Raw genomic sequence first — 19,309 nt, forward strand, 5'->3', positions numbered from 1 at the left:
CAAATTGGGGGAAAGATAATCTGTTCAGTTTTGGACGTAGGGAGTTTAAGATATCTAAGGGATTAGAAGACCCTTCTATGAGCGTAGAGTGCTCTAAATTTAAAACTACATACCAGCTTCAGTTCATCATCTTGCACCTTTTTATATATCGGTCTTCTTAACTATAAAATGTAGGGAATGATATTTACACTACCTTCACAAGGATATTCAGAGAAAAATGCGTTGTTAACCCTAAAGAACAATGTGAACTGTGACTATTGCTATGATTGTTGGTACTAACTCTGCTACAAGAAGGAATTGGTTTTGGTTCTACAGGGAAAAAACCCAACCAACCTAATGAATAAACGAATGAATGCATAAGTGATAAACAAACCCATAAGAATAGCTTGCATTTCAGAGTTAAAAACAAATAAAACAGATGCTAGTTATATTGTGCTTCATCTTTGGAGAAGTAGGAATGAGAGAAGGTTGGGCCCAGAAAGGAGTGACCATACTAGACTTTAGTTAGGGTCCAAAGTAAAGGGAAGGGGAAGGATTTAAGTGGAAATGTGTAGGTTGTGGGATAGGAGGGGAAGCAGAGAATGGTCTTGAACAACAAAAGGCAGAGAGAGGAGAAGGAAATATCAAGTAGAAAAGAAATAGAACAATTCTATGGAATTATTTTTCTTCAAACATAAATCAGAAACCTCTTGTCTTGTATCATGTGTTTTGTATCCCTGAGGAAACCCTAGACCATCCATGCTATAGAGTCATCTTATAGATGAAACTATCTCTTAAGGAAAGTTTTTTTTTTTTTTTTTTAATATTGCTTTTGACTAAATTCCTTTGGAAAAAATAAAAAATCAATCCCTCTTATCACTTCTTATTCTTTAAAGAATTACATTATGATGTGCTTCTCATTTAGTTGCTATCTGAACAAACTTGTGTTTTGCAGCTTATAATAGCCAAGATGGGTGTTTTTTTTTTATATTTGGAAACTTTACAGATCATTACAAACTTCTATGAAGAGAGACTAATACATTTCTTGGAAGGAATGAGCCTCTCTAGTCTTCATTAGTCTAATAATCTTTAGATAGACACACAGTACTCACCAGGCCTCTAGTCAAAGTCTTTGAAGTTGCTAGAACCCACTTCCTGACCTCATTGCTATAGCCTTCCAAAACCCAGGACATACACCACTACCATCCTGTTGCCCCCAGCACAAACAAAGATAATTGTGTTTTGGGGGACTGGGTAGGGAGAAGGAATCCATGAATGATTTTTGGCTCCTATAGTGCAACATTGAATAGCAAGTTGTGTTGTAGAATTTAAGTGTTCTGATAATATAGGCAAGTACTTGTAGTTAGATCATGAATGTTTTAGGTTCATACAATGGATAAAGCACTGGACCTGGAGTCAGGAAAACTTATATTCAAATTCAGCTTCAAAATGACGAACAGGATGAGTAGAGAGAGGCTTGGAGAGACTTACTTCAACTGATGCTAAGTGAAACGAGCAGAACCAGGAGATCATTATACACTTCAACAATGATACTGTATGAGGATGTATTCTGATGGAAGTGGATTCTTCAACATAGAGAAGAGCTAATCCAATTCCAATTGATCAATGGTGGACAAAATCAGCTACACCCAGAGAAGGAACGCTGGGAAATGAGTGTAAACTGTTAGCATTTTTTTGTTTTCCTCCCCAGGTTATTTTTACCTTCCGAATCCAATTCTTCCTGTGCAACAACAACAACAAAATTTGGTTCTGCACATATATATTGTACCTAGGATATACTATAACACATTTAATATGTATGGGAATGCCTGCCATCTAGGAGAGGGGGTGGAGGGAAGGAGGGGAAAAATTCAGAACAGAAGGGAGTACAAGGGATAATGTTGTAAAAAATTACTTATGCATATGTACTGTCAAAAAATGTTATAATTATAAAATTAATTTTAAAAAAATCAGCTTCAGATATTCATTGACTATGTGGCCCTGAGTAAATCATGCATTAACCTATTGTGAAATGAGAATAATACTAGTACCTATTTCTTAGGGTTTTTGTGAAGATCAAATGAGATGTGGTTTAGGACTTTGTAAACCTTAAAACACTATATAAATATAGTTAATCATTATTATTATGATGCCCAGTGCTTTATCATTTGCCCTGCTACCAAAGTCCTTCTTCAGTGCCTCTTCTTAGAATGGGGAAATCTCTAAGTGCTTGCAGATTGCCTGCCAAATTAGAGTTCCAGGAACCTCTAGTCAGCAATAAAGATTTCATTAAATATCTTAATACAAAGGCTTTGTGCCTTTCATTTAAGGTCTGGCCCAAATGTAAAGAGATGCTTTGCCAGAGGATAGGTCACCAAGTTGTAAATAATTTTTACAGAGAAACTTAGACCACCCAAGAAGAAGTTGTGGGAGATACCCACACAAATGAAGGCAAATTCAAAGCAGGAGACCCAGAGATGCTAATTGTAATACAAAGGAATAATAATAATGCATTATAATGACTTTCTCACAGTCAATATAACTAGTAAGTATTAATTAGAACCAGTACTAGAACTCAGGTCTCCTGACTCCAGATAAAATGCTCTTTCTAATACACTATGATAATGATTTTCTAGAATTGGAAATTTTGCTGTATTTAGGCAGAACAAAACTATGCCAAGGTTTAAATCAAAAGTATACTTGTTCTGTTCTCTTTTATAATTCTGTATCCATGGGTATGATATTAATAAAATTTATTTATGTTAATATTGCTTCCCTTTATTTAAAAACAGCAACAACCAAAAAAACAATGGTTTAAATGTTCAGATCTTTAGACCACTTAGTGAGAGGCCAATTCCTTACTAAAGAATAACATTTCACCTACTAAATTTTTTAAGGTCTTGGGGATTTTTCTTTGTCTCCCACAAGCTCTGTTTTTACTATGAAATATTTATTGTTCCTCGGAACACATAGTAGATATGCATCATTGATGGATTTTGTCTTTTATTGATCACCCTACTGGTACAATTAATCCATACAGCAAGGCTAGTATTGGAGAACAAGTTTGCTTTTGAATCCTGAGCATTTTTCTTTGGTCTGCAGATGTTGGCTGAACCGGCGTCAAATCGATGGATCCTTAAATAGAACACCCATGGGCTTCTATGACAGGGTGTGGCAGATCCTAGAGAGAACACCCAATGGTATCATTGTAGCTGGAAAGCATTTGCCTCAGGTAAAGTCCTAATGTATTTATGAATGGGATCTCTCTTGTGAGGCAAGCCTTGTAAGATAAGATGTGAGCCTTAAATAAATAGTGCCATTTTCCCCCCCCCATCTACTGCATAAACTGCATAAATAACCTTTCTACTCCTAGAATTTTAACTGAATTTAAAGAAGTTTCCAGCTTTGTAGAAAGGAGGAAATATTGAAAAGCAGGAAATCTAGCACGTCATTTTGAGCTTGTTTTCCTCTGATCAGAAATATTTTTCCTCTCCCCCCTTTTTTAAATTGGAAAATTCATTTTCCATATTAGTAAAATAGAATATTATGTTTGGATGGGGGGAAATTGCAACAAAACTCATTTTACTGAATTCTCTGAATTAAAGCAGTGTGTACTTTTTTTTTTTTTCTTCTGTGCTAGGTTACAATAGATTGGTATATTTTTTAATTTTAGAAATAAATTATGATACACTTAACTTCAAGCAACAAAACCAAAGAGATACACATTTACCACTTTTTATGCTCTAAAATGAATTTTTATGCAGAATCTGCACTTGGCAATTTATTAGTTATTTCTTCTATATCCTTTCCTGCTGTATGTTCATCTTTCTTCTCATATAGTCATAGTGTATATACTATTCTTATGACTCTTCATTTCACATTCCTTCACATAATTCCAAATTTTAAAAATATTTCTCATGTTTTCATTATAATGCCATTGTAGCATTCCATTTTCATGTAATTGTAGTGAAAAAATGTATTTTTTTCATGTACCAACTGTTGGATATTTAGGTTGCTTACAGTTATTTGCAATTACAAATAATGCTCTAAACTTGTATTTGAATAGATTCTTTTTTTTTCCTTTGAGATGACAATTTAAGGTATAGTCTGAATACTGGAATTATTGAGTCAAAGTTTCTATTTATTAATGAGATTCTTGTGTGCTAAAGCAGGCTTATGAATATTAATGCATTCAACACAGTATTATTTATTTGGTTGTTCTTGTTACAATTCCCAGCCCTTAGTCACATTTAAGTAGAAAGTATAGTCCTCTGTACTAGGGCACCTATTTCCTTCACCCAGTCTATATGCATTCATGGATGTGTTCAGTAGAAATTGGTGGACCTGCTTCTCCATGTCCTCAGTTACTCCCAAAACTGCTGGAACTCTATCTTTCCAGAAATCAGCAAGAGTCAGGATCACTAAACGTCTTTATTCTAGATCTTTACCATCGCCTCCAACGCCAGGTCACGAGTGCAAGTGAGCGTGAGTTCCACCACCCAAGTTTCTCTTGCTCCTCCCACACAAGTCACTTCCCTCTCTTTGTCTCACCAATCAAGTCAGCACAGAACAGCTGGGGAGGGTCAACCTTAAACAAGTTAATAGGGAACCGTCCAATTGGCAATTAGTCTCACGTGCTTCATCATCCAAGTGCATTGCTCAGTTCTAGCCCTTTACATCTCCCGCTTTCTTTTGTTTTAGACCACAGGAGGTCGCGCCATCCCTGACCTTTCAGGGAGATGAGAACCCCAAAAAGGACGTGATCACGTCCCCCCTGACTTCTCAGGAGGGGAGATGAAAGCACTAAAAAGGAGATAATCACGCCCTCCCTGACATCTCAGGAAGGGAGATGAGAAGCACCAAAGAGAAGTGGGGATTTGCTAGCGGGTTTCTGGATTGAAGGGCCTTATTAGAGACAAGTATGCACAAACCCATCAGCATGGGAGTTATTACACAAGCACATAGCAATAACGCAGAGGCTATTAGTGGTGACTCTCCCCACAGTCAGTGCAGACTCGATGTGGTGTAACAAACAGGAATTGTACATGCAAATAGTGACATAACAAACAATATAAATCAACATGGTATTGTAAGAGATTTCCAGAAGTCCTAGAAGGAGGGTATGTAGACACCAGACACACATACCCCTTCTTCAGCAACCAAGAAATAGTCCAAAACCAATCTATTGTCCATTGCTTCACTGTTAGGGAATCCAATGATCCCCACAAGTTTTTGAAATCCCACATCAGTCTTTTTATATGTTAGGGAATCCAATGATCCCCACAAGTTTTTGAAGTCCAGCAACAGTCTTATGATGCCTCAGAGAATCCAATGATTCCTGAGGACTTTCAGTCCTACAATAGTCTTATGATGCCTCAGAGAATCCAATGATTCCTGAGGACTTTCAATCCTACAATAGTCTTATGATGTCTCAGAGAATCCAATGATTCCTGAGGATTTCAGTCCTACAATAGTCTTATGATGTCTCAGAGAATCCAATGATTCCTGAGACTTTCAAGTCCTACAATAGTCTTATGATGTCTCAGAGAATCCAATGATTTCTGAGGATTTTCAAGTCCAACAGTTTTTGATGTCCATGGGTCAAACGCCATAACTGCCAGGTTCTTTCAGTGGTGGGCACAGTCAGCAACGGAACCACCCGATGTTTCTTGGGCCTTCTCCTTCGTTTCAAGGGTCTGCTCTGTCTCTCTCCGATGGACAAGGCGAATACGGCTCGTTGGCACCCATCTGATTCCTTCTCCATCTGTAGAGATACAAGCAAACCCTCTCCCCCAAGCAGTTAACCTATCTGGTCCCTTCCATTCACCACTTTCTGGGTCTCTCCACATCACTTGGCGATTATCTAAAGACAGTGGAGCTGCTCGCACTGGACACTGCCCTTCCGGTGAGTTATAAAACCTGTCTGCTGGAGCCAGTGCATCTTTGTCAAAAATTAAAAAATTAATGGTATAGAGAACTAAATTTAGAAGTTCTCTAGGGTTACCCGTGGCTCCCCCTTTCTTTTGTTTTTGGAGGAGTGTCTTAATATCTCTGTTTCTTCTCTCTACTATTGCCTGCCCTTGAGGATTAAAGGGTATGCCCGTGGTGTGTAAAATCTTATACTGTGCACAAAAGTGTGTAAAATGTTTAGATGTATATGCAGGTCCATTGTCTGTTTTTATTGCTTGTGGCACGCCCATAATTGCAAATGCTTGTATAAGGAATTCAGTGACCACTCGGGCTGTCTCTTTTGCTGCTGGTATTGCAAATGTGAATCCTGAAAAGGTGTCTACCACGACATGGATAAAAGATAGACGACCAAAAGATTTATAATGGGTCACATCCATTTGCCAAATTTCATTAGGTCTCAAACCACGAGGGTTCTTCCCTGGAGGGAGTGTAGGAGCATGGAAAGGAAGGCAAGCTGTACAGGCTTTTACTATGCTCCTAGCTTCTTCTCTTGTTATTCCAAACTGCAAACGTAAAGCTCGGGCAGCCTGATGATATTTAGAATGAGACTCTTGTGCTTCTTGAAATAAAGGAGTACTGGCCAGCATGGTTAGAAGGCTATCTGCCTTTGAATTACCATCAAAAATAGGACCTGGAAGTCCACTATGGGAATGGACATGCAAAATATAAATCTTACCTGGATGCTTTCTCACTTGCTCTTGAAGCTCTTTAAAGAGCTGATATATATTGGAGGCTACAAATTTTATTTGGGCTGTGGCAATTCTTTGTACCACACCTACTGAATAGGCTGAATCAGATATTATATTTATGTCTCCCGGATAATAAGCAAGAGCTAGAATGATTGCATACAATTCATTCTGCTGAGTGGACTGAAAAGGAGTTCTGATTACTCTCTTTATAGTTAAGTCACGAGAATACACAGCGCAAATATTATGTTTGGATGCATCTGTAAAGATAGTTGGTCCTTTAAGAGGAACTTTAGAAACCTTTTCTTCAAGAATCCATTGCCAATTATGTAGCAGTCTGGTTATCTTTAATGGAGACCCGTGTGCAAAATTTGGAGCCATGGCTAATAAAATTTGCCACTCTGGGATGGTTTCGCAGCACACATTAACTTGTGCATTAGTATAAAAGGTATATATCTTATCAGGTCTTGTCCCAGATAATTGTACTGCTCGTTTAATGGCCTTTAATAAAATTCTAGCCACAAGCACTGGGTAAGGAATAAGGCTTTGTTCTGGTTGTGCTGGGAGGTTCACCCACTCTATCACACTGTCTCCTTGATGAAGGACTGCTGTGGGGGCCTCTTGTGTAGCAAAAACTGATATTTCCAAGGGTTTTTGAGTGACTCTTTCAACCACATTGGATAAAGCCAGTTCAACTTGTCTCAAAGCCTCTTGAGCTTCTTTTGTAAGCTGGCGTGGTGAATTTAAAGCACTGTCTCCCCTTAAAATGTCATATAATGGTTGCAATTGACAGGTAGTCAAGCCTAGCACGGGACGCATCCATTGGATATCTCCTATCAATTTCTGGAAGTCATTTAAGGTGTTTAGCTTCTCTGTTCTTAAGGAGAGTTTTTGTACTGTAAGCACCTTAGGATATACTTCATATCCTAAATATTGAAAAGGAGCATGTCTTTGAATCTTTTCTGGAGCTATGTGCAATTTATAATTCCTTAGTGTTTCTATGGTTTTTTGTAGACATGCTTCTAACATTTGTTCCTCAGGTGCACATCCCAATATATCATCCATGTAATGTAATAACATTACTTTTGGAAATGCTTTTCTTACTGGAGTAAGAGCAGCAGCAACATACATTTGACACATAGTAGGGCTGTTTTTCATTCCCTGTGGCAAAACTGTCCATTCATATCTTTTATAAGGCTCAGCTAAGTTAACGCTGGGCACTGAAAAGGCAAATCTTTTCATATCCTCCTTATCTAGAGGGATAGAATAGAAACAATCCTTAATGTCTATAACCCACAGAGGCCATTCTCTAGGCAACTGAGTAGGAGATGGAAGTCCAGGTTGAAGAGTTCCCATAGTTTCCATCTGTTCATTTACCTTTCTTAAATCAGTCAACATCCTCCATTTTCCAGATTTCTTTTTTACAACAAATACTGGGGAATTCCAAGGACTTAGAGAAGGTTGTAAGTGTCCTTGATCAAGTTGTTCCTGTACTATATCTAGTAAGGCCTGAATTTTATTGTTATCTAAGGGCCACTGTTCTATCCACACTGGTGTATCAGTTTTCCACTGGATAGGAACAGGTGAAAGTGTTGGCAGGCCTTCAACAGCAGCCCTGCCTAAAAAACCAAAGTACTCATTTTTAACCCTAATTGTTGTAAAATGTCTCTTCCCCACAGATTGATGGGGATTTTTTCAACTATAAAAGGAGTAAAAACTCCTGTTTCACCTTCAAATATCCATCTTAAAGGGGTAGCACTAACTTCAGCTGCTATTGATCCTCCTATCCCAGACATGTAGGTGTCTGCCTTAGTCTTTGGCCAGTGACTGGGCCAGTTGGCACCTCTAATGACTGTTCGATCTGCACCTGTGTCCACCAGTCCTTCTAATGCTATGCCATTTATATAGATGGTGAGCATAGGTCGGTCAGCTGTCACAGCTGCTGTCCAGTATATTCCTGGGTTTTTCTGCTTGGAGTCCGAACATGGGTGACTGTCACCAGGTTGCTTATTAGGAGTCTGTATCAATAAACCCGATGCTACTACTTCCCCTGGTTGATAAGTCACACATTGTCTCCCTGTGTTAGTGACTGGGATATTATCTACACATTCCCCAGTTTCCCACATCAGTGTATGAATGAACACTGTCTTGTAAGTACTCTCAGGAGGTGAAATGGTCAAGCCTACTGTGCCTGGAGGCAAGGGATCCATAGGTTGGAGAGGAACAGATTTCACCTCTCCAGGGGGTATCTCAATTGTCCCAGCTGCATACAACTCTATCCTCCCTAATTGTAGTCCCTTTCTCCCATCATGTTGCTTCCTGGCTGACTGATTGTATAATCCCTTTCTCCCCTCAGATGGCTTCCTGGCTGATGGGTCATGTCTGGGTATTGGACTTGGAGGCACTCTCTGGGTGTGGCATCGGCTGCCATCATGCCCCAAGTGTTTTTTGCTTGGGGCCCTGGAGCTGGGCCCCTCATCCCGTTTCCCTGAATCAGTCTACACTCTGAGGCCCAATGGAGTCCTCTGTTGCATTTTGGACATGGGGTTTTGGGTCTTGTTCTCCCAGCCTGTCTTCTCACTCTGTCTCTGTGCCAACATTGAGCTTTCAAATGGCCTACTTTACCGCATTGAAAGCATTGACGAGTCTCTCGGGAAACCCCTTGCCAAAAGGGATCCTGTCTCCCCATGTTGGGATCTTGGGAAGTCTGCACCATAGCCTGGCTATAAAAGGTATTTGTGCCCATTGCGGCACAGCGTCTTATGATCTCCTCTAAAGGAGCATCCTTACGTAGTCCTAGTATAATCCTTCTACAAACCTCATTGGCATTGTCTCTAGCAAGTTGCCTCACCAAAGTGTCTGTTACTTCATTTTCACCATTTGCCTGTATGACAGCTGTCTGCAAACGTGCCACAAAATCAGCAAAAGGTTCATTTGGTTCCTGTACAATTTTTGTGTAGGTCTCACCCTTGTAGTTTTTACTGGGGAGAGAAGCCCATGCTTTGATAGCAGCAGCAGAAATTTGCTCAAATGCTGTTATGGAGTAATTAATCTGTACCAAAGCGTCTGCATAAGAACCTATACCCATTAGTAGGTCATAGGTGATGGAAGTATTAGCTGCATTTTGACTATTTTGTTGGGCTTGAATTCTACAGAGCTCAGTAAATTCAGAAAGCCACAACAAATTTTGTCCAGGTTCTAAGCACACTTTTGCAATGACTTTCCAGTCACTAGGGGTTAAGGTTTCATAAGCCAAATTGTGTATTAACATTTTAACATAATCTGATGTAGCCCCAAAGACAGTGCAAGATTTTTTCAGGTTTTTAAGGACATCCATATTAAAAGGAGCATATCTTCTACTCTCTTGACCTGCAGAATTACGCTGTTGAATCACGGGAAAAATTTGAAGTTTGAAATCATTATCTACTTCTTTTCCATTTTCAATTGCTTCAATAAGCCCTCTTTCTAATCTAGTTACAGGAGTGGGCAGTTGTTGGGAGGGGGGGCTCTGTGTGGGAGGAGGGGGGGGCGCTGATGAGGTCACCGCCCCTCCCACTACTCCTCCTCCCTCCATCCCTGAAGGTGGAGTGGATGTGGGCTGATCAATAATCTGCTCTCTAGGTGGGGTTGAAATTTCTTCAGGACAATCAGAGTCTACACCCTCAGATTCCTCATTCAAATCCCCTTGCCCTCTGGCAATGTCCTGAGTTTGCCTATCTTCTATCTTTTGTTCCTCACGCTTCCTTCTCTGAGCCTTTTTAGAACTCTTCCTTCTTCTAAACTCTTCTTGATAGCTTAAGTCTAATAGAATCAAGTTGTATAGGTAAAATACCTCTGGGAAAATTTGACAATTCCCATTTTTTGAGTAAAATTCTTTCATTTCAAGTCCCACTAGCTTCCATTTATCTATACGTAGTTTTTCTTCATTTAAGAACCAAGGGGACGTGCGAATCAATGAGTGTATGAGATTATTCATTTGTGGGATGGGAACAAGTAAACTTTTCTCATCAATTATCTTAATTATATCCTCTATAGCATTGCTAGATGAGGCAGGGGCTGGGGTTGGAGCAGGGTCAGCTGAGGCCCAGGATTTACCTAACATCTGCCCCATCTCAGTTACTAGAGATTGCTGATTTAGTCCTTAACAAGGTAAGTTCCTTATTTCTATTAGAATACTCACCTAATCTCCTGGTCACAGGAGGACTTCGGTGGAAGTAGGGTGCCAGCCACACGTTGGACGCCAAATGCTGGAACTCTATCTTTCCAGAAATCAGCAAGAGTCAGGATCACTAAACGTCTTTATTCTAGATCTTTACCATCGCCTCCAACGCCAGGTCACGAGTGCAAGTGAGCGTGAGTTCCACCACCCAAGTTTCTCTTGCTCCTCCCACACAAGTCACTTCCCTCTCTTTGTCTCACCAATCAAGTCAGCACAGAACAGCTGGGGAGGGTCAACCTTAAACAAGTTAATAGGGAACCGTCCAATTGGCAATTAGTCTCACGTGCTTCATCATCCAAGTGCATTGCTCAGTTCTAGCCCTTTACACAAAACTTTCCAGTAAATGAGGCAATTGTACTCAGCCTGTTCCTATATTGAGTACTGTCTTTTCTGCTGTAGTCACATAGTGTGCAGATTGACTTTGAAGAACCCAGTTCATATGATAGCATTTTTCCTTTCAAGGAAATGGAGGTGGAGCCGAGAAATACTCTTCTTTTTAAAACAATTTCCTGCAGAGCCCATAATTGTTACCAGGAATCCTATTGGTTTTCCTCATCTTAAATTTCAAGTACTTTATCTGGAATCTAGAGCAGAGTCAGTATAATACTGAGCATAATATCCCTGATGATAAATTGATTTAAAGGGGACTTTTTACCTGCGTCCCATTTGAGTAGAAAGTATATGCAAACTGTACCAGTAAGTTTGCTGTAAGTGATCAGAGGAAATGAGAATAAATTAATATATTTTGTTAGATCTAGTAATAGGTCTGGCACATCGGTCTGCTTTCTGCTTAGGTGTCTAAAAGGAGGCTCAGCTCCAACCAGGGTAAATTTGAATTGTTGTCTACATTCATCTGACTTGACGTAAGAAGTAGAGGAAAACTCTACTCCTTAGTCTTTCTCATATTTCTGATCCACCAATCCATTACAGAAAGATTTCTTTTCATTTTGTTTCTCTGCTTATAAGCTATTTCTGAAAATGATCCTATTTCTGCTTGTTCATAACACATTTTTTATGCAGTCCATGTAGAAACAATCAATCCTAGAATGAAGCAAATTCAGTGGTAGTGACTTACCCGCAACTGAACTGCAAGCTCAATCTTTTCTCTTAATTCCAAAAACCAATAAATACCCAATTAGTTGCCTTAATTTTTAGGCCTTTTTTTGTGTATGGAAGCAGCTTTGTAATATTACTCTTTCTACTGAAACATTAATTAAATAGTAATTCTCTCTCAAACATAGAATTCCAGAATTGAGAGTTTTGAGGGACCATCCCCAGGAATTTTAACTTTATCACCATGGTTTACAGATAGGCTTCAGAATTTAATGGCCATAAAATGCAAGTCTATTTTTTAATATTAAAAAAATATATTCTCTTAAGTTTTCATGGAAAGAAAAAATGTTGATTAGAGATAATGAAGCACCTTCATTAACTAAAAACCACAATAAAACAGTAGATATGGAATTTTAATTTTTTATTCTCTTTTCAGCAACCAACCTTGTCAGATATGACCATGTATGAAATGAATTTCTCCCTCTTGGTTGAAGACATATTGGGAAATATTGACCAGCCTAAATACAGACAGATCATTGTGGAGGTTTGTACTAACAAATCCAGTGTATGAATGAAGAGGTTTTTGATCTCACTAAAAGACAAACAAATGAATTTTTTTTTTTAAAAAAAAGTGAAAATATGACCAAAAAAATGGACAAGCAAGAGAAATAATTTTCCTTTAGAGGAGAAAATTATGAATGCAAATTGAAAAGTATTTTGAACTTTTTCGTGAAGTATGTCAAAGACACAAAGAATAAGTAAAACAAAATTAAATCAAGCTTTTCCATGAAGGAAAAGCTTTTTGGTCATATATACCTGTCTTCTCAGTAACATACAGATCAATAGCAAGCCCAGAAGGAATGTCTAACATGGTTCCTTGTACTTTATAGGTTTATAGTAAGTGTAGGAATAAATGAATGGAAATGTCATAAATATGACAACAGTTATTTTAATATAATACATTTATATAGATACACGTAGATGTGATACCATTTATGCTCCTTATATGCAATACAATTAAAATAGGGGACGTGGGTAAATAACAGAAATGTCAGCCTCATTTACCTTCTGTTTAAGGAAACCATTATCCTGGTTACTCCAGAGTCAGAACACATACATTGCTTAGTCTGTAGTGGACATGTCACTACTCAGTGTGCCTTTATGTAATATAATACTAGCCTTCTCTTTCATTCTGTAGAGTTTGGGGACATATTCATCCAGACATAGGTCCCTAGACTTTTATTTCTGGAAGGATCTTCAGAAACCATCTAGTCTAATTCACTTTTTTTTTCTTCCATAGAGCAGAGAAGCAACTTGCTTCTTTCACAACAATGTAGTACCAGTGGTAAATGGCAGAACCAGAATTCATATCCTGGTCTTTTAACTCAAAATTTAGCGGGGTTGTTTCCTCCCATTCTGCCATATTGTTTTAGTTAAATTGTAGCTTTACCACTCCTTCATTGGCAGAAGCTGGGTAAGCCCCAGAAGGAATTCCAAATATGAAATCCTTTTTTATACCTTCATCTCTAAATACTACCACACCAAATGTCACAATGTCCTGGAATGCTATATAGAAACAATTTTGTTGACTCCATCAAGGTTACTTCATATGGGAACAAGGTATATTCCAAACACTGTTGCAGTATTCAATTTTCCATCATTTAAACTCTGCTCCTGCTATAGGGGCTTTCAGGACTCCCTCATTGGAAACCTTGAAATTCTGGGATTTGTTTTAGTTATGTAACAATAATTTGTTCCTCTTGGACCTCCCTTTGTTACAGAGAAATGGTATCAGTCAGTGGAAACTTGGACTTATGTAAATGCTTTATTGACCCACATATTTCTAACTAGCATCTGTGAGGAATATTTAGCACTTTATTTTTATTCAGGTACATTCCTCCTTCCTCTCATCCTGTGACATACAATGGCATTGCTCTTCCCTCAGCCTTCTATAAAGGCTACTCAAACAAGGGTCCAAAATGGTCTACTTCTCTTGTTGCTTATTTTTATTGTAATGTAATTGGCATACCCTGAGATATTCCCCCTAGCCCAGATTTTAGAGAAGAGACTTTTCTGTTTTTCTGTCAGTGAATACTCCCCAGCAATCTTCACCAATATCCAATGGTTGGAATTGTATAAACTTCTGAGTGATCATTGCCTTGCTTCCTTCTGTTACTCCCCTCAGATCTACTAATGTGCAGTGATTCTCATTTACAGCTCAATTTCAAGGATACTTTTTTCACTAGCATTAATAAGCAAGCTGTTCTAAAGATATGTTACTTATTATCAAAATAAGATTCTAAAAATGGAGAGTTCCTTGAGCCAGCATTCCACTAACCATTTTTTCCCTCTCTTCCTAGCTACTGTTACTGCTTTTCTTATAGATAACTTCCTTAACTACCATAACAATCAGTACAAATTGGAAAGGACTTTGGAAACTAACTGGTCCAACCCATACCTAATTAGGAATCCCTAGTGCAACATTTTCATTAAGGTGTCATCCAACATTTGCTTGAAGACCTTCAACAAGAAGAAACCTTCAGTTGTCACAATAGCCTATTCTACTTTTTGGCAGCTCTAATTTTTGGAAAGTTTTCCCTCACCTAAAATTGCCTCTTTGCAGCTCTCAATATTCCTCTTTTTGCCTTCTGGAAAGAAGCAGAGCAAATTTAATCCATCTTCCATGAGATAGCCCTTGAAATATTTAAAGACGCCTATTTTGTCCCTACTAAATCTTTTCCAAATTCAGCATTTCCATTTCCTTCAGCATTTCTTTGATCCATATCATAAGCTCATGACCATTTACCATCCTGGTTGTCATCTGATTTATCAATCAGTGTTATTAATAACTAAATTCAAAACTAAATATACTTTATATGACTGACCATGGCATATATACTGTTGCTCTCTTAATGCAACTTAGGATCACATTAGCATTTTTAACTACCATGTCACACTATTGGCACAAATTTAAATTGAAATACACCAAGACCTCAAGGCATTTTAAATAGATGAACAACTACTGAACTATGCTGACCCATCTATATCATATGTGTGTGTATCAAGCTAATTTATATATGTCAAGTTGATTTTGATGCCATATTTTTATTCTAGTTAGACTCCATCTTATTATATTCAGCCCAATACTACATCCCATCAAATTCTTTTTGAATCTTGATTATTGTCCAACACATTATCTATGCCTCCTATATGATCTGTAAGTCTGATAAGCATGCCATTTATGCCTTTATTCAAGTCTTTGTTTAAATAATAACTATTCCGAGGCAAGTCACAGATCACTGGGGACACTTCAAAAGAGGGAAGCACTCCCATATTTGAGTACTACCACAAATATGAAATTGTAGTATTACTAAATTGTTTCTGGGGCCAGGTAGATGGTGTGGTGAATAGAGCACCGGTCCTGAAGTGAGGAAGGACCTGAGTTCAAATGTGGCCTCAGACACTGGAACTGATAAAAATCAGTCTAGGCAAAAAAAAAAAAAAAAAAAAAAAAACATATTAAGAAATCAAAAATGGAATCAAAAGAATGTCATCAAAATGATATACCATGAGAAGCACTTGAACAATTTGAAAAGGGATTCTTAGCTATCCTGGAGAAAAGATCAATGAAGGGATAGAGTGGGATGATACTCATGGGCAACAGAACAGCAAAATTGATTAATTTTTTGTTTGTTTGTTTTGCCTGTGAAGGAAAATGGCTTTCACACTGAAAAGAATTTGTTAAATTTTAAGTTATCTATGCCCCTAACATGCTCTTGATTTACCATTTAACCTCAGTAAATACAAAATAAGCTTAGACTGGCATGTCCTGTCCTTCATGAATCCTCACTAAGCTTTTGGTGAGTTCCCTTTTTTTCATATAGTTAAGTAATCCTCCCTTTAATAACACACTTTAGAATTTCAACCAAAATCCTGAGCTCACTGACCTGTAATGTAGTCAATTTGCAAAATCCACTTTTTTCTCTATTTAAAAAATCTGAATGTCTTTTAAAAAATATTTGTTTTTAAACCACTTTTAAAGTGGTGCTTTTGCAGCACCATTTCCATTTTCTTTGGTCTTTCAAAGACTACTGACTGTCAATTCACATCTGCCATTTCTCTGGTACTCTGGGATATAGTTTGGGTGGCTTGGTAACTCAAACTCATCAAGACAATACTCAGGTGCTCACTACTATTTTACTATTTGTCTTGGATTTCAAATCCCTATTCATCATTTTTATTCTATCCTTTTCAAGGTGAAAACAATTTTCCTTCACAGAGAAAGCAAAGTAAGAATTGAGCAGCTTTTCTGTCCTCCACCCTCATTGGTCTTCTTTTCTCCACAATGGTTTAGAATACCTTTGTGTTGCTCTAGTATTTCTCATGATGTTGTTAAAGGACTCTTGTTTTTTTGTCTTTCCCGGATATTGTCATTGTTGTGTTTTGGGTTGAATATATATACACATACAGACTGATTTTTTTTTGATACAGAATCTGATTTTTCAGTGCCAGGAACCCCCAATCTGTATTCCAAAATGAACAAAATTGGTCTAATATGACTTTGCTCTGAGCCAACTTCTTTAATGAAGCAGTCTCCCTCCACTCAACCTTGTTTTAACTGTTCCCTTGTGCTTTGAACTTATTTGTTGTGCCCAATAAGCATTTGTTAAATTGAATTCAATTGTCTGTGTCAAAAGGCACTGAAACTTATTGAATTTGCCACCTTTTTGAAGTCACAAGATGCTCTCAAAAGCCTATGAACTGTTCTGACACTGTACAGATGGCCAGTCTGTAGGTCCTAGAGTTTACTATACTTTATTCATGTTTAAGGGAACTTGTTTTCATGTTGGTTTGGGAAAATTAAAAATTTCTCCAAAGTGAAAGGACTTAATGATCTGCATATAGGGTTAGAAAAATTTTCCAGGTGGCCCTTTAGAACTTTGTAGACAATCTCATAAGATGGCCCATTTCTGAATATCAGAAAAATGCATCTGGAACAGGTCTTTTTATGTGGCACACAACAGAATCAATGTCTTTGTCTTTTCTAGCTATTAATGGTTGTATCAATTGTACTGGAAAGAAACCCTGAGCTAGAATTTCAAGATAAAGTGGATCTGGATAAACTAGTTAAAGAAGCATTTAATGATTTTCAGAAAGACCAGAGCATACTAAAGGAAGCTGAAAAACAGGTAAGTAAAATAAATAATTGTGGAGGGAATTATGTAATATAAATTCGTGATTCCTAAACATTTTAATCCATGAAACAGACTCACAGATATGCCGGCAAAATGCATGTCTTAATTTTTTTTTTTAAATTTAAATGTATGTTTTCCTATTGAAGAAAGAGGGGAAAAAATAGCATCATTTTATATGTAAACAATAGTTAGTTGGGAAACTTCCTTTATGTTTAGCTATTATAGTTTTTTATTATGTAGAAGAACCATAGGTTTGGGGAATCTGTTAAATTAAGTTCTGGGTGATAGGATGTTAAGAGTGGGAATTTCTTCTTTTATAGAACATAACCCCTTTGAGCCTCCCCTTTTAATATGCTTAGTACTTAACTGCAGAAAGTCTACCTAAGAAAACACAAATGATCAGTGACAGGAAACCAGTGCAAACATAATGACTTATCTTTGCTCTATAGACTTCTCAGCAACATCAGAAGTCAAGAATTTGAGAAATCGTAACAATAGCCAGCAGGTCTATGTCTTGACTTCCTTCAAGTCCCAGCTAAAATCTCACCTTTTATAGGAAGTGTTTCCCAATTCCTTTTAATTCTAATGCCTTTCCTCTGTTGAGTATTTCCTATTTAAACTATATACAGCTTGTTTGCACATATTTGTATGTTGTGTCTTCTTTATTAGGTTTGTAGGCTCCTTGAAGACAAGAACTGACTTTGATTTTCTTTATGTCCCCAGCACTTAACATGGTGCCTAGCACATAGTAGATTCTTAATAAATGCTTATTTGACGACTGATTGTATATAATGGTCCTCTCCCCTCCTCCAATCTAGGTTGATTTTTATGTTTATTCTCTCAGAACCTTATAAAACCAAATTGTTTTCTTGCTGTTTTGCAGGATGATATGACCTCCTTTTACAACACTCCACCACTGGGGAAAAGAGGAACATGCAGTTACTTGACAAAAGTTGTGATGAGCTTATTACTGGAAGGAGAAGTCAAGCCAAGTAGTGATGACCCCTGTATAGTTAGCTAACAGAGAGTAGAAGGTACTTCATTTAGCTCGATCACATTTTTTTCAGTATTAGCTTTGACAGACATGTGTCCTTTGAAGCTTAATCCCAAACAATCATGTTATCTATTTACTTACTGCCAGTGAGATCTTTATCATACCACCACTTGAATTATTTGGGATATTGCATAGAACTGTTAGTTGGTTTTATAGTTAAACATTTAATCAACAAAAATATACTTGAGCCCATCTTGACAATAGTTATTTTCACTGAAGGGCAGAAACCACATAGCTTGAAATGAAACTGCACGTTGCATGATTATACAATTAATGAAAATGAAACTTTGATATGATATTAAGTTCCCTGAGTTTATGGTCATAATTAGGTATTGTGCCAACTGAACAGAAGGCTTACCCAAGAGTTTTGTGTGGATATTAAAAGAATTTGTGAGAATGATTAACTTTTCTTTTACCCATGAGCATTATTATGTTAGATGTTAATATAAATTTAAAATCAGAGTGAGCTAACATTATTTTGATGTCAAAGGCAACATCATTAATCATGTGTGAGTACACAGAAGCTATTGTAAAATTACTTTGTGAAAATGAATGTGATTTCATATTTGTATTGTCTAGACATAGAAAGAATTAAACACAAAGTAATGAATCTGTATTTTCCAAAATATTCTCCTTAAGTTTTGAGTGTATTTAGAATTTTTGTGAAGTTCACAAGTTTGTTAATTATGGGATCCCAAATCCAGTGTATACTGGTAAAAATCAAAACGCATTAAAATAGTTTTTGTGTTTAATAAATTACTTTCAGACAAAATTCTGCTTCATGAAAATCTTTGTTAGAACTAAATATTTTTATTTATTTGATAATGATTGTAGATGGAATGTAAGGTAATCAGTCCTATATGTTTAAATTCATATCAGCCTAACTCATTTCACCACCAATTCACATTAGCAGAACCCATTTCTGTCTTCCCATCTTAGACACTAAACATGTTAAACAAAGAAACAAAACAAAACGAAATTATACTATCCTACCAAAATTATCTTAACTGGTGCCTTCTTAAGTATAAAATAGATATTTGCATTGTATTAAATTATTTCATTCTTAAATGCAATGCATTTGTCAAAATAAATAATAATGGGTTGCATTTTAACAGGTAGGACTTGAGGGAAGTGATTGGCAAATCACCAAAAC

At 37.3% G+C, this 19,309-nt stretch overlaps 1 protein-coding gene across 5 annotated transcripts in view; it reads left to right on the forward strand.

Moving 5' to 3' along the window:
* Positions 1–18,928, forward strand: part of PHKB (phosphorylase kinase regulatory subunit beta) — a 254,654-nt gene extending 235,726 nt beyond the window's left edge. For all 5 annotated transcript variants that reach the window (XM_074293309.1, XM_074293310.1, XM_074293312.1 and 2 more), the window contains 4 exons: positions 3,082–3,211; positions 12,344–12,451; positions 16,956–17,096; positions 17,986–18,928. In XM_074293309.1, coding sequence (XP_074149410.1) covers positions 3,082–3,211; positions 12,344–12,451; positions 16,956–17,096; positions 17,986–18,123 — 517 coding nt within the window. In that variant the 3' untranslated portion in view covers positions 18,124–18,928. The remainder of the gene's footprint in view (positions 1–3,081; positions 3,212–12,343; positions 12,452–16,955; positions 17,097–17,985) is intronic.
* Positions 18,929–19,309: the final 381 nt, after the last annotated feature.

This window comes from Sminthopsis crassicaudata, chromosome 2 (genome assembly GCF_048593235.1).
Source record: "Sminthopsis crassicaudata isolate SCR6 chromosome 2, ASM4859323v1, whole genome shotgun sequence".
In the NCBI taxonomy this organism is placed as follows: Eukaryota; Metazoa; Chordata; class Mammalia; order Dasyuromorphia; family Dasyuridae; genus Sminthopsis; species Sminthopsis crassicaudata.